Below are 14,612 nucleotides of genomic sequence, written 5' to 3'. Positions count from 1 at the left end.
TTCTAGACTTGGTTTTGTGAGGCTGGTTTGGGGCCAGTCGGCCAGGGTCCTAGGAGAGCAGGGGTCGTGAGGGGAACTGGGACCTGCCTGGACTGGGGGTACTCACCTGTCTGAGGCAGGGCCGCACGCAGCAGCTCCCACCAGAATCCCAGCCAGGTAGATGGACTGGGCCATGGGCTTCAGAGCATGAGAGTCACACACGAGGTTCCACTGATGGGAGAGGAGGAGGCTGAGCTCAGGAGGTTGGGAGAGCCCCAGCAGAGAGGCAGAGGAACCGCATGGGAGGGCCCCCAGGGAGCTGGGTGCGGTGGGTGGTCTGGTGACCTCTAGGGTTTTAGAGCAAGACCCTGTGGAACAGTGAGGGCACCCACAGGCATAGTTTGGCCTTTTGAGGAGTATATCCTGCCACCCTCTGCCTGAACTCTTCCATGGCTCCCTATTGCCCAATGGGTCTCTAGCCACATCTGCCCCTCTCTCCTGTCTCTCCACTTGGAAGCAGCCACCCAAGCTGACGCCCTCACCCCTCTCCCAGAGGTTGCTTCCCTCCTGTTCTTTATAAAGAGGTTCTTCCCACTTGTTGGGACGAGCCGCCCCTCTCTGCTTGCCTGGCTTTGCCTGGCACCCCATCTGGGAGGCAGCCTGGGGTAATCCCTTACTCTGTGTGCTTTGGTCTCGGGGAATCCAGTGAATTGTCACTGAGTCCCCCTGCTGCTGAGTTGCCTGGAGTCACGGCTGACAGGTCAGCAGGGCCAGGACAGGGTGAGGCCGGTGAGTGTCCAGGTGCCAGCATTTAGAGGTGCCCGCCCAGGTGCCCCCCGCACCTCCAAGAGCCTGGGCTGGCCCCATTTGTAGACTGATCCCTGCCGCCCACTTCCCTGTGTGTGGCTGATGAGGGGCTGAGAGGCTCGAGAGTGAGCGGGGCCTGGGGAGGTGGGTCCCTCCCAGGACTGGACCTTTGAGTCTGACCCACCGTGATCCATGACTGACCTCCAAGGTGGCGGGACTCGAGTGGCTCTGGGGGAGGCCCTACCTTGGCCACGATTGTGGAGGTGAAGATGCTGCGGTCATAGACCCAGCCATCTACACACGGCTCCGTGTCGGCCTCGCTCCAGCTGGTGGCCGTGGCATTGGGGTCCAAGAGCTGCCACTGTGGCTGGCGGAAGCGGCGGCACTGGTGGGGCCTCTGGTTGGGGCCCGGCGGGATGGAAATAGCCAGAAGGGACTCAGGACTCAAGCTCCCTAGGATGCCGGCCTGAGCCGTGCTGTTGTCCAGGAGGGGTGCCCAGCAGCGGTGGCTAGGCACGGCGGCCGAGAAGTTCTCCAGCATGCTCTGGGTACACAGCCACGTGATGGAGACCATCAGAGCCATCGTCTGGAGAACCTGGAACCTGCCCAGGCCACCCACGAGGTCCAGGAGTTCAGAAAATGCCATGGAACCTACTCAAGGGGCCCAGAAGAGGGGCCCACTTCACAAAGGCTGGCCTAGGGCAAAGAGGCCAGGGCAACGGGCCTGTTTCCCCCACGGTGGTGCCCACAGTGGCTTCTCCAGCCCAGCGGCTAGGAGCATGTCAGTGGCTGCTGGCTTCACAGACTCGGGGCCGGAGGCTCAGGCTCTCTGGTCATCTGCCTGCTGGTGTCACTTGGGGTGGCTCCAACTGGGCCCTGAGGCCGCGTGAGGTGATTCCGAGACCTCCAGCTTCTCCCCAGAGAGGCAGCTGCTCCAGACCTCCCGGGAAAGCTGAATTTGGAAAGTAGGGAATGTGGAGACTGAAGACTTTAATTTTAGACTGGAATTAAAGTGTGACCGGTGACACTTATGGAATCGAGTTTAGCAATCATTTCCTTGGTCAAAGTTTAACCCGCGTTGAGGCAGGCGCAGACGCGAGGGAGGTGCAGCCTCCTCCGCTTGGGTGCCGGGGCCGGCCTGCTCTGTGCCAGGTCTTGGGGAGGCCTAAGTTTTTCTCCTGGCGGCTGTGGGATGCCAGGGCTGCCTGCTCCCTTCGGTGCCCCTGTGTGCCCACCTCCCAGAGTGGCTGAGCCAAGAGAAGGCGGGCCAGGGGATCCCCCTAACTTGGGGCTGGGGCAGCTGTGCAAGTCTCTGTGTGGGCTTGGGTCACTGGCAGCTGCCCAGCCCCTGCGCCTCCCAGGCTGTGTGGCCTGGCCCCACCCGTGGCTCCTGCCTCCACTCACCTGCTATGGTTGGCGTCCTGTGCTCCCTTTGCTGTTACCCTGTCCTGAGTCCTCGGTGGAGCTTCCCAGCATCAACAGACACCCCACAGACTCCCCAGGTTCGGTGTGCCCAATGCCACCCTGAGATCTCTGTCCCCTCCCCAGATCTATGCCTCCTGCAGAGCCCCACCTCAGCTATGGCCTCTCATGTCACGGTGTCTGTCCTGGAACCCAGCGTCTTGGTTCACGCCTCCTGCTCCCTGCCTCCCAAATCCACCAGGGGCCAAGCCTGGCTAGTTTTGCCTCCTAAGGATTTCTCTCTCCCACCTCCCCCACTCCACAGCTGTCCCTGCCCTTGTCTTTCTGCCTCAACTCCTGCCCCTGGACCCACCACGCACTGCGAGCCCTTGGGTCAAATCCTGCTTAAAAGCCAAGGGGCTCCCAGTCAACAACAGCTAGTGGTGACTTACCAGGGCAGGCGAGTGGACAGCAGTGTGTGCTGATGCAGGGTGTGGGGTTCAGGAAAGGCTGGACCGAGGCCAAGAGAACCCCCTTGGTCTCGATAGCTAATTCTGTAGGCGAAAGGGCCAGAGAACACAAAGCAGTTAAAAAGTGTGTGTGCATGGCCGGGCGCGGTGGCTCACGCCTGTAATCCCAGCACTTTGGGAGGCCGAGGTGGGCGGATCACTTGAGGTCAAGAGTTCAAGACCAGCTTGGCCAACATGGCAAAAACCCATCTCTACTAAAAATACAAAAGTTAGCTGAGCATGGTCGTGGTGCACAGCTGTAATTCCAGCTACTTGGGAGGCTGAGGCAGGAGAATCTCTTGAACCCAGGAGGCAGATGTTGCAGCAAGCTGAGATTGCACCACTGCCCTCCAGCCTGGGTGACAGAGAAAGACTCTTATCTCAAAAAAAAAAAAAAAAAGAAAAAGAAAAGAAAAGAAAAAAAAGAAGTGTATGTGTATGTGGGTGCGTGCACATGCCTGTGTATGTGTGCACATGTGTTTGCACAAGTGCATGTGTGTACATGTGTGCATGCATATATGTGCAGTGCAGCAGTGATGGTAACCCAGGTGTTTGCTCTTATGAGCTTTGGGCATAAAACTCTCCATTTGAGGCATAAATGCCCCTCCCATCTGCTTCTTTTTGCTTCACCCACTCTTCCCGCTGACCCTCCACATGGCTTACCAAGCCAACTTCTTTGCCTCCCTGGACTCTGCACCTTGAGTCATCCACTGCTTCCACCACGTGTCCTGTACATGCTTTCTCAGTTCCCACCCTTGCTTATGTTGGACCTCCAGCCTGGAATGCTGTCTCCAGGCTCACCCTTAGGCCACATACTGTGTGGAATGGGCACAGTCCAAATACTCCTCCCCCAGCGGGCTCTCTTTGCTTATTCCTGCCTACACCCAGGGCTCAGAGTTGTCAGTGGAATCTCATCTTTACACTGTCCTGCATTCTTCTCAAACTCCTGACCTCAGGTGATCTGCCTGCCTTGGCCTCCCAAAGTGGTGTGTGTTGCGGCACCCAGCCATGACCTGCATTCTTCTGTTATGGTCCAGTTGGTCTTATTTCCAGTGAGCTCCTGGTAGTCTGGAACCCTTCTTTAGAGGCTCTTTGGAACTGATTTGGACAACAAATAAAGGCTACATGGAGACTTGCTGAAGTGCATGGATGATTTTTTTAAAAATTTCCTTTATTTTCTAATTATGAAATAATTTACACACTTCCTCAAAAATTCAGAACATATTGAAATGAAAATAAAGATCCCTCATACACTCATCAACCAGTGAGTTACACTACTGTTTACAGTTTGGTGTAAATATGTGCAGACTTTGTTTTAGTAACTGATATGTTTAGCTTCATCAGCTTGAGCTGCCAAATAAGCTTTACATTTCCTTTTGTAAAATCCAAAAGAAATACCTCTGCCTTTTAATTAGCGATTTTTAACCTGTTCACATTTATTGTAATTATTGACATGTTTGGACTTACTGTATGTTTTCTTGTTTACCACATTTTCCCTTTAAATCTTGGTTTCCTTGTTCCTAATTTCTACTGAATCCTTTAAGTTTTCTTGTTATATTCTTCTACTGTCTTGGTCTGTCAGTTGTATGTTTTATTTCTGTTACCCTTATATTTGAACACACAAACCAGGGGTTATTTGATACCATCTTCTCTCTTCAAACCTACCACCTTCTCTTCTATCCTCTCTCTCAATAGATGACCTTTTTTCTTATTTCACTAAAACAATAGAAGCCATCAGAAGCCAACAGTCTAATTCTCTCACCAGCTCACCTGCCTTGGTGCCCCCACATTCTGCCTTCCTTCCACCCAGTTTGGTTTCTCTCTCATCCATGCCAACCCCTCACTGTGTGCCTAGAGCCCACCCCCCTTTGCCTGCTCACATCTCTCTTTGGCATTTGTCTTTCCCTCGCTACTGGATAATTTCCACCAATGTACAAATATGCCATTTTTTTCGTAGCCTTCCAAAAACTCCCCCTCCATTTGAGCCCCTCTTTCTTCTTAAGCTACTGCCCCACCTTTGCTTCTATTTACAACAAAATTCTATGAAAGTATTATTGACACTCATTTCCAGTTTCTGTCTTCCCATTTTTTTGTTTGTTTTTGGATTCATTCCCATCAAGGTTTTGCCCCTATCACTCTGCTGTCACCAATGACCTCCATGCTGCTAGATTCAATGACATTTTCAGTCCTCATCTTACTTGAGCCATCTGTCTCTGATCTCCATCTGAGAATACTTTCTTCCCTGGGCCTCCAGGACTCACTAGTTCTCAATCTTCTTGGTTGGGTTTTCCTCTTCTCCACACACTGTTAACATTGGAGGCCACTGAGCTCACTCCTTGGTCTTCTCTATCTTCTCTATCATCTGGTCCATTCACATCCTTAGCCTGTACCTCTTCTTGGAATGCTAGATTTTGATCCAACTGCCTAATCTTAGGTGCTTAATAAACATCTCACACTTAGTGTGGCCAAAGCTGAGCTCTCCCAAAAAAATGCTTCTCATGCAGCTTTCTCCACTTTTTTTTTTTTTTAAGTTGAGTCAGAGTCTTGCTCTGTTGCCCAGGCTGGAGTGCAGTGGCGCCATCTTGGCCCATTGCAGTCTCCACCGCCCAGGTTCAAGCAATTCTCATGCCTCAGCCTCCTAAGTAGCTGGGTCTATAGGCATGTGCCACCATGCCCAGCTAATTTTTGTATTTTTAATATCGATGGGGTTTCACCATGTTGGCCAGGCTGGTCTCGAACTCCTGGCCTCAACTGATCTGCCCACCTTGGCCTCCCAAAGTACTGGGATTATAGGCATGAGCCACTGCACCCAGCCCCAAATCACCAGCATTTTAATTTCAGAATGTGTAATTTCCATTTCAGAATCTGTGTTTGATTCTTCCTATAACTGCTTCTTCTTGTTTCCTAGTTTCCACTTCTTGTTTCATAGGTGGAATAATTTCCTTGATCTCTTAGTGGATATTACGAGTGTTTCTCTTGGGCCAGGCGTGGTGGCTCACGGCTGGAATCCCAGCACTTTGGGAGGCCGAGGCGGGTGGATCACTTGAGGTCAGGAGTTTGAGACCAGCCTGGCCAACATGGGGAAACCCTGCCTCTAGTAAAAATACAAAAATTAGCCAGACGTGGTGGCACACACCTGTAATCCCAGCTACCAGGGTTGCTGAGGCAGGAGAATTGCTTGAATCCATGAGGCGGAGGTTGCAGTGGAGCCAAGATCACGCCACTGCACTCCAGCCTGGGTGACAGAGCAAGATTCTGTCTCAAAAAAAAAAAAAAAAAAAAAAGAAGAGTGTCTTTCTTCTTAATATCAATATTCATTTGTTGAGCTGAGTGTTGATAATGCACCAGCCACTGCTCTAGGCATAGGGATGCAGCGGTGAACAAACAAGATAATTCCCTGTTCTCATTGATATGTAGAAAGACATGCCAATGAGAGAGGAGAAACACATCAAGAAATAAATGAATATAGTGACAAGTAGTAATCATGCTGTGGAGAGAACAAGACAGCATAAGGGGCAGACAGTAAGGATCATGTTGCCACTTTGGGTGGGGCAGTCAGGGAAGACTTCTCTGTGGAGGTGGCATTGAAAGAGACCCAAGTAGATGAGGGGACAAGACACACAGTTGACTGGGGAAAGAATATTGCAGGCAGAGGGAAGAGTATTATGCAAAGACCCTGGGGTGGGCATGAGATTTTATGCTCAAGAAGTAGGAAGGAGGCCAGTATGGTTGGGGAGAAGTGAGTGGGAAAAGTAGAGCGGTTTTGGGGCCAAAACATACACTTCCTTATAGGGTTTTGAGGAGAGAAGTGGCATGATCTGACTAATGTTTTTACAAATCTCCCTGGCTGCTGTGTGGAGAACAGACGGAAAATGGGACAAATATAGAAGAAGGGGTTCCCCCAGGAGGCTGTTGGGTTGGATCATGTGAGCAATGAGGGTCAGGGCTAGGGGATTAGGGCAGGTGGAGAGAAATGCTTGGGTTTGGGGCATATTGCTTTTCTTTGACTAAATACAGGGCCGAGGGTGAAGAAAAAGGATAAACTGATGATCAGGTGGGTGGTGGGTGGATGGTGGGCCATTTACAGAGAAGCAGAACACTCGGGGAGAAGCAAGTTTGATGGGAAAATAAATCTTTTTTTGTGTGATGAGATTGACATGTCTATTAGCCATCCAGGTGGTGGCATCATGGAGCGACTTGGGAATAATTAGGGGATAAAAGGCATTTTAAGTCACAGGACTGGATAAGCTCACGTAGGGTGCAAGCTTTCATAGCAAAGAGATGACGTTTGTGATGGAGCCTTTGGTCTCTGATGTTGAGAGGTCAGTAAGAGGATGACCCAGCAAAAGAGCTGTGAAGGCAAAACCAGTGAGGCCTGGAAACCAGGACAGCAGGATGCCCCGGAAGCCAGAGTGAAAAGTATCTGACAGAGTCAATCAGCAATGTCACATCCTTGGCCGGGCGCGGTGGCTCACGCCTGTAATCCCAGCACTTTGGGAGGCTGAGGCAGGTGAATCGCCTGAGGTCAGAAGTTCGAGACCAGCCTGGCCAACATGGTGAAACCCTGTCTCTACTAAAAATACAAAAAATTAGCCAGGCATGGTGGCACATGCCTGTAATCCCAGCTACTCAGGAGGCTGAGGCAGGAGAATTTCTTGGACCTGGGAGGCAGACGTTGTGGTGAGCCGAGATCACGTCATTGCACTCCAGCCTGGGCAACAAGAGTGAAACTCCATCTCAAAAACAAGGAAACAAAAAAGTCTCATCCTGCTGAGAGGTGGAGTGGGATAAGGTCTAGAATTAGCCCCTGGATTTGGCAGCGTGGACTTCTCTGAGGGCCCTGGCTCGAGGGTTTACCGTGGAGGGGTGAGGTGAAGTGCACAGAGGCACGGGACTGTGAGAGTGCTGGAGGCAGGGAAGTGAAGTCGGTGAAGACAGGCAGCTCACCTACGGAGTTTCACTCTAAGGAGAAGCAGGAAAATGGGGATGTGGTTCGCATTAATTAGAGTAACGCTGGCTGCTGTGGCAAGCCAACCTCGAAATGTATAACAGCTCAAACACAGTAGAAGTTTATTTATTGATTGTGTAAAGTCCCAAATGGCTGTTGCTGACTGTGGGCAGCTCTCCTCCAAGAGGTGTCTGGGAACGCAGGCTCTCCCCATCTCGCAGCTCTGTCCTTGGCATCCACGCTGGCTGTGCTCGTGTGCATCCAGCCACAGAGGGGAAGAGAGGATGAAGCATCCACCTGCGTTTACAAATTTTTTTTATTATTATTTTTTTGAGATGGAGTCTCGCCCTGTCACCAGTGAGCAATCTCGGCTCACTGCAACTTCCGCCTCCCAGGTTCAAGTGATTTTCCTGCCTCAGCCTCTGGAGTAGCTGGGATTACAAGTACGCATCACCACGCCCGGCTAATTTTTGTATTTTTAGTAGAGACGGGTTTTTGCCATGTTGGCCAGGCTGATCCCAGACTCCTGACCTCAAGTGATCCACCTGCTTCAGCCTCCCAAAGTGCTGGGATTACAGGCGTGAGCCACTGCGCCCAGCCTGCATCCACCTGCATTTTGACCATCTTAGCCCAGAAGTGACCCACATTTATTCCATTCACATCCCACTGCTGAGAACTGGTGACAAGGCAGAAGGTGGGGAGGGACGCAGTTCCTGGCTAGGCTGCTGCTATCAGGCCACATCTCAACACTGGAATGGGGAAGCGTGGGTGCTGGGGGGCAGTTGGCCATCTCTGCTGTGGGGGCTCACACAATTGTGTTATGAAGCCTTGTTTTCAAGCAGAGGGGTTATTACAACTCACTTGTATGCAGATGGATCACATGTTAGAAAGGGAAACCTTGATGTTGTTGGCAGGAGGGATATTTGAGCAGAGTCCTTGAGACTGTGAGAGGGGACGGAACCCAGAGCACAGTGGCCCCAGGAGTTCATTGCCAGCTGCAGGAGGTGAGGGTGATCGTGCAGACACAAACGAAGCTCTGTGTTGGGAGGACAAGAGGGGCCAGTGAAATACGAAGCAAGGTAGACAGTTGAGCTTAGGGAGGTGTGGCAAGTTTGAAGACAGAGAGGCAGGAGAGCCGATGGACCAGAGTGGGATGGTTGCTGCTGGTGCCCCTTGGTGGGGTCTGTGATGAGATTTTGCCTCCTCTGCGGGGGGCAGGCATGGTGTGGACAGAGTTAGGTTTGGGCATGGAGGAGCCTGGCCAGGCAGCAAAGGGGGAGAGAGATGGGGCCGCTGCATGGTGCGCATGTGCAAGGGCATGGCTACAAGATGTTCCCCGGAGGAGTCCTGAGCTAGTGGCTAAAGGGACGCGAGGCCACTGGGACAGTGCAGGAGGAGGGGCGCTGAGTCTTACAGCCCACACGATGGAAGTACTGTTACAGTCTAGGTCTGGAGGGGAATCCAGGTGGAGAGCTGGGACACGGGCAGCTACTGGTCTAGCGATGAGCACTAGACCACAGGGGTGAGTGGCGGGTGGAGGATAAGATTTTGGGAGGGGGAAGGGTCAAGGAGAGTGGAGGCAATGACAGCGAATTCAATGAAGGGAGACCCCATGGCCGTGAGGCCTCAACCCTGTCCTGGGCCTGCCTTGTTACTGGAGAGATGGCACAGGCAAGTGGTTTGTCAACGTATTCTTTTTTTTTTTTTTTTTGGACCTGGGGTTGCGCGGTGGGCATCTTTCTGGCTGGTTCGTGCAGCAGGTTTTTTGTGATTCCTCCCAGTCCCCAATGTCCTGTGGTGACAGCAGCTGCCTCTGGTCCCAGGCCAGGCAGGAGAAAGGGCAGGCAGGAGAGCTTACTGTCCGTGACTCAGCAGGGCTGGCCGAATCCAGGCGGGCGGCTGAAGGAGGCAGCAGCCAAAGCTGGCTGGGCTTGCTCAGGGCCTGACAGGGCTCTGTGCCCCTCGAGGTTGCCTGGGGCTTGGAAACTATTACTGCAGGATCAGAGCCTCTGCTCTCCTCCCAGCCTTTGTCTCTGTGGGCTGGGTTCTCGGAGGTAGAAGTGCGCTCCTGGGAGAAGCTCTGTGTGGACCCTTTGAAGGATCTGCGAGCCTCTAGCTTGTCACCCCTTGCTCAGAGTCTGAGATCACTCCCTAGTGCCTTGGAGAGGAGGCCGAGGCCATGGGAACCCTCTTTTCTCCCTTCGGCTGCTTCCATCACGTGGCCTCGGCCCTGCCCACACAGGCACTGACTCTCTTCTGAAGAGGTCCTGCACTCCTGTCTTCGCTCCTTTGCTGTTTCTTCCACCTGAATGCTGTGGCCACCGTCTCCGCCCGTCCAGGCCCATCCCTGTCTCCTCGTTTCCCAATCCCTGAGGCCCTCCAGAACGGTGCCCACCACCTGGAGGTGCTTTGCGTGAGGTGATGGGCTGCAGGTTTTCTAAGGGCCAGGTCCGAGTCATCGTGCCTCTAACCGTGCCCAGCACAGGACTGGCACACAGGGTAGGGCCCAGCCAGGGCTGCAGAGAGGCGTGGCCATCTTCACAGTTTCAGTTTAAATCCAGGTCTTCTGGGCCTTGATTTCCTCATCTGTGGAAAGGGCATCACGCTCTCCACTCTACGAGGTGGTCTTTAGGGCAAGATGTCCTGGTTCTCTGAGGGTCCTCCAGCTCTCGGAGTGTTTACGTGAGGATAATGAGGGCCCCCAGGATAACGAGGGCCCCCAACCCATGTTAGGCTTGGGACTGCCAGCTCCTCCAAAGCCTCTGAAGGTCTGCTCTCCTGGGCATTGCTTGCTCCAAACTGCTGTTTGGAATAGCCTGGGCCACTGCCTTTCTGAAAAATGGCAGTGGCTTTGCTACTCGTCACTACCAAATGTGCCCCAAACGCGGCCACAGGCTCAACTTGAAATTCCCCACCGAACAACTGGGAAATGCCCCAGTGCTTATGACTGTGATGATGATGGTGATGATAGGAATGACAATGATGGTGGCGCTGCTGCTGATGGTGGTGGTGGTGACTGAGATGGTGCTGGTGGTGACTGAGATGGTGGTGCTGGTGGTGACTGAGATGGTGGTGCTGGTGGTGACTGAGATGGTGGTGATGGTGGTGACTGAGATGGTGATGGTGGTGATTGAGATGGTTGTGGTGATGATTGAGATGGTTGTGGGATGATTGAGATGGTGGTGGTGGTGGTGATTGAGATGGTGGTGATTGAGATGATGGTGGTGGTGGTGGTGATTGAGATGCTGGTGGTGGTGATTGAGATGATGGTGGTGATGGTGGTGATTGAGATGGTGGTGATGATTGAGATGGTGGTGATGGTGGTGGTGGTGATTGGGATGATGGTACTGGTGGTGATTGAGGTGGTGGTGGTGATTGAGATGGTGATGGTGATGACTGAGGTGATGATAATTGAGATGGTGATGATGATGATGAAGATGGTGCTGATTGAAATGGTGGTGGTGGTGACCGAGATGGTGGTGGTGGTGGTGGTGATGATTGAGATGATGATGGTGGTGATTGAGATGGTGATGCTGCTGGTGACGGAGCGGTAAGGGAGAGTGGTGGTGAGGGGGTCCTAGAGGGAGACTCAAATCAATCCTGTCCTAGTGCCCTCAGAGCCCAGGAAGAGCTCCCACACTTTCCACCCTCCAGCTTGGCCTCCTCTCCCGCTGGACCAGCTTCTAGCTTTGCGCTTGTGTACCCCAAAGCCCAGCAAAAGCTTTTCCCAGAAGGTCAGCCTCCCCATGGGCTGTCACCCCAGGAACAGCCATTTCCACCTCTGCTTCACATGTGTGGCCCTAGCCCCGTCCCCAACAGCACTCGCTCAACAGCCTCTCCCTGCCTCCCTGCACCCTTCTAGAGCATTCACAGACATCACTTGAATAAAAATACATTTTCCTCTGGCCTGAAGGCTGCTGACCCCTGGGAGCAGGCGATGGCCGGCCACCTGTGTGTCCCGCCACCCACACGGAGGCTGCAATGTGGGGAGGCAGCCACGGGCTGCTGGCTCGGCACCAGCTCAGGAAGGTGGCCAGGGCCGGGGGAGCACACTCGTGGCTTTAATTTGTCCCTGATGCGAGCTGCCACAGCCCTAACTGCAGGCCCCACACTGCGCAGACCCCTTCTCTCCAGCCCCTACTGGAGCCTCCGCCTGGGGGGTTCCTCTGGCTCATTGAGCAAATCTGCCTAAGTAGGCCAAGGAGGGCGCAGGGCAGCATGGCTCAGCTGCCCTGCCCTTTCATGTGCCTGGTGGCACCTGTAAGCCTGACCTTCCTGCTCCAAAGGGACTTTGCTCTTCTTGTTGTGTCAAAAAGATGTTTTATGTTAAAATTCAACAAAGAGATGTTAACCAGACGTCGGAACCAGGCTCGTCAAAATGGGAGCTGCTCAAACAGGTTGAACTTTGCACTGTTCTGTGTTTTTGGAGGGTCTTGCCCATAGCCAGCATTTTCTGGCTGGCACATTTTAACAAGGCTGGGTACAAATGCTTCCCTCTGAGCCATTCCTCTGGAGCCTGTGCCCAGGGCCCCCCTTCCTGTGGGCTCCCATGATTCTCGGCTTCTACCTTATGATTGCAGCATCTTTATTGGAGAAGTTTCATGCTGGTTGAGCTGCATTCTCAAGAATACCCGTCTTCTAGTAGAGAGCTGTCTCTTTTTGACTTTGTGAGTTGCAGCCTATTGTTCAGAGGAGTGATTTTAAGTGGATACAAGGACAAGTCTAGCTGTGGGGAGGGCAGGGGAAGGCATGATGTGGATTTTGGCAACATTCCTCTCATCTCATTGGAAAACAGTGTGGGATTTGGCCGGCCGTGTGCAAACACACTGTGCTAGCAGGAGCCTTCTTTCCTGCTTCTGTGGATGCAGGAGCCTCACAGAGTGAGCTCAGAGCAGCCAGTGCTGGCCAGGGCTTCAACAGACCCCGCAGACCCCCTAAATGAGAGGCAGTGTGGTCCAATGGTTACATGCACAGACTCTGGGCTCAGGCTGCGTGGATTTGAATCTCTGCTCTACCCAAGCTGTGTGGCCTTGGGAAAGTTCTTAACCCCTTTGTGCCTCCATTTCCTCCTCTGTAAAATGGTGGTGCTGATAGTTCTGATTTCATCAGGCTCTTGAGAAGACTAAACGAGTTTCTACAAATCACCTAGAATAGTCCCCGGAGTGCAGTGAATGTTTTATTCGTATTGCTGTTGTTATTATGAATGATTTTTGACAAAGAGGACTGTGGGAAACACGTGGAAGCTGCCAGAGACTGAACTTCGAGAAGGACCCATGGAGAGCCAGGTCACCCCAGGGTTAGATCAGGCAGGCAGAGATATCATTTGAAAGACAAGGCACCAGGGCCAGGCGCCTGTAATCCCAGCACTTAGGGAGGCTGAGACAGGTGGATCACCTGAGGTCGGGAGTTCGAGACCAGCCTGACCAACATGGAGAAACCCCGTCTCTACTAAAAATACAAAATTAGCCGGGCGTGGTGGCGCATGCCTGTAACCCCAGCTACTCGAGAGGCCGAGAGGCAGGAGAATCGCTTGAATCCAGGAGGCACAGGTTGCGGTGAGCCGAGATCGCACCATTGCACTCCAGCCTGGGCAACAAGAGCGAAACTCTGTCTCAAAAAAAGGAAAAGAAGGCTGGGCGCGGTGGCTCACGCCTGTAATCCCAGCACTTTGGGAGGCCGAGGCGGGCGGATCACAAGGTCAGGAGATCGAGACCATCTTGGCTAACACGGTGAAACCCCGTCTCTACTAAAAATACAAAAAATTAGCCGGGCGCGGTGGCGGGCGCCTGTAGTCCCAGCTACTCGGGAGGCTGAGGCAGGAGAATGGCGTGAACCTGGGAGGCGGAGCTTGCAGTGAGCCGAGATTATGCCACTGCAATCCGGCCTGGGCTAAAAAGCGGGACTCTGTCTCAAAAAAAAAAAAAAAAAAAAAAAAGGAAAAGAAAAAGAAAAAGAAAAAAAAAGACAAGGCACCAAACTGTACACAGTATCATGAGGCTGCTGAAAACCCGGGGTGAGATGTTCATCTTTTCACCTATGGCTAATGTGTGCTTGGAGTTTTAACAAAGACCTCTCATTTTTTTCTAAAAAGAACACCCGTATCACAGATGTCAGGAGCACTGGACCTTCGGGAACTAAATACAATCGGCTCACTCTCCATTCATGCTTTTGAGCAAAGTTCAGGAGGGTTTGGGGCTGAGGAAGCTCTGTGTTCCTGGTTATTTTGTGCCCCTGCTAGAGTCGTCCTCTGCCATGGGGGCTTGTGGCCCTTCCTATGTCTCTATCCTGGAGGGATTCGTATCCTTGAAACATGAATGGCAGTCCCCAGCTTTTACACACAGACACACACATGTACATATAGAGACACACAAGCAGGTGGGCACACGTGTGGGCTCATGCACACACACAGAAGGCAGGCACACACACGAGCACACACACGCATGCACCGTCCACCTGAGTTCTCGGGGTTTGAGGAGATGGAGGGCGAGTTCGCCTTGCAGCCATGAAAACTGCTTGTGGCTAGACAGATAATGGACTGGACCCTCCTTCCTGATGGATGCCCTGGGCCTCTGTTTACCACGCAGCTCTTCTCTACCCCTTTCTTCTCTGTTTTCTTTTTTTTTTTTGAGACGGAGTTTTGCTCTGTCACCCAGGCTGGAGTGCAGTGGCGTGATCTCAGCCCACTGCAAGCTCCATCTCCTGGGTTCACACCATTCTCCTGAGTAGCTGGGACTGTAGGTGCCCACCACCATGCCCGGCTAATTTTTTTGTATTTTTAGTATAGATGGGGTTTCACCGTGTTAGCCAGGATGGTCTCGATCTCCTGACCTTGGGATCTGCCCGCCTTGGCCTCCCAAAGTGCTGGGATTACAGGCGTGAGCCACCGCACCCGGCCTCTTCTCTGCTTTCTCTGGTGGTCTGTTAGTTCCAACCCAGGATCATCCTGTTCTGCCTCTTGGGGCTATTTC

The 14,612-nt window shown here is 52.7% G+C and overlaps 1 protein-coding gene across 3 annotated transcripts in view; it reads right to left on the bottom strand.

The window, feature by feature from the left end:
• Positions 1 to 1,789, bottom strand: part of SLC22A12 (solute carrier family 22 member 12) — a 10,778-nt gene extending 8,989 nt beyond the window's left edge. For all 3 annotated transcript variants that reach the window (XM_008953983.5, XM_034932937.3, XM_055094469.2), the window contains exons 1-2: positions 1,031 to 1,789; positions 107 to 210 (exon numbers count right to left, since the gene is read on the bottom strand). In XM_008953983.5, coding sequence (XP_008952231.2) covers positions 107 to 210; positions 1,031 to 1,432 — 506 coding nt within the window. In that variant the 5' untranslated portion in view covers positions 1,433 to 1,789. The remainder of the gene's footprint in view (positions 1 to 106; positions 211 to 1,030) is intronic.
• Positions 1,790 to 14,612: the final 12,823 nt, after the last annotated feature.

The sequence above is a fragment of the Pan paniscus genome, chromosome 9, assembly GCF_029289425.2.
Source record: "Pan paniscus chromosome 9, NHGRI_mPanPan1-v2.0_pri, whole genome shotgun sequence".
In the NCBI taxonomy this organism is placed as follows: domain Eukaryota; kingdom Metazoa; phylum Chordata; class Mammalia; order Primates; family Hominidae; genus Pan; species Pan paniscus.
The sequence above is the reverse complement of the archived record's forward strand: the minus strand, read 5'-3'. Positions and strand labels throughout refer to the sequence as shown.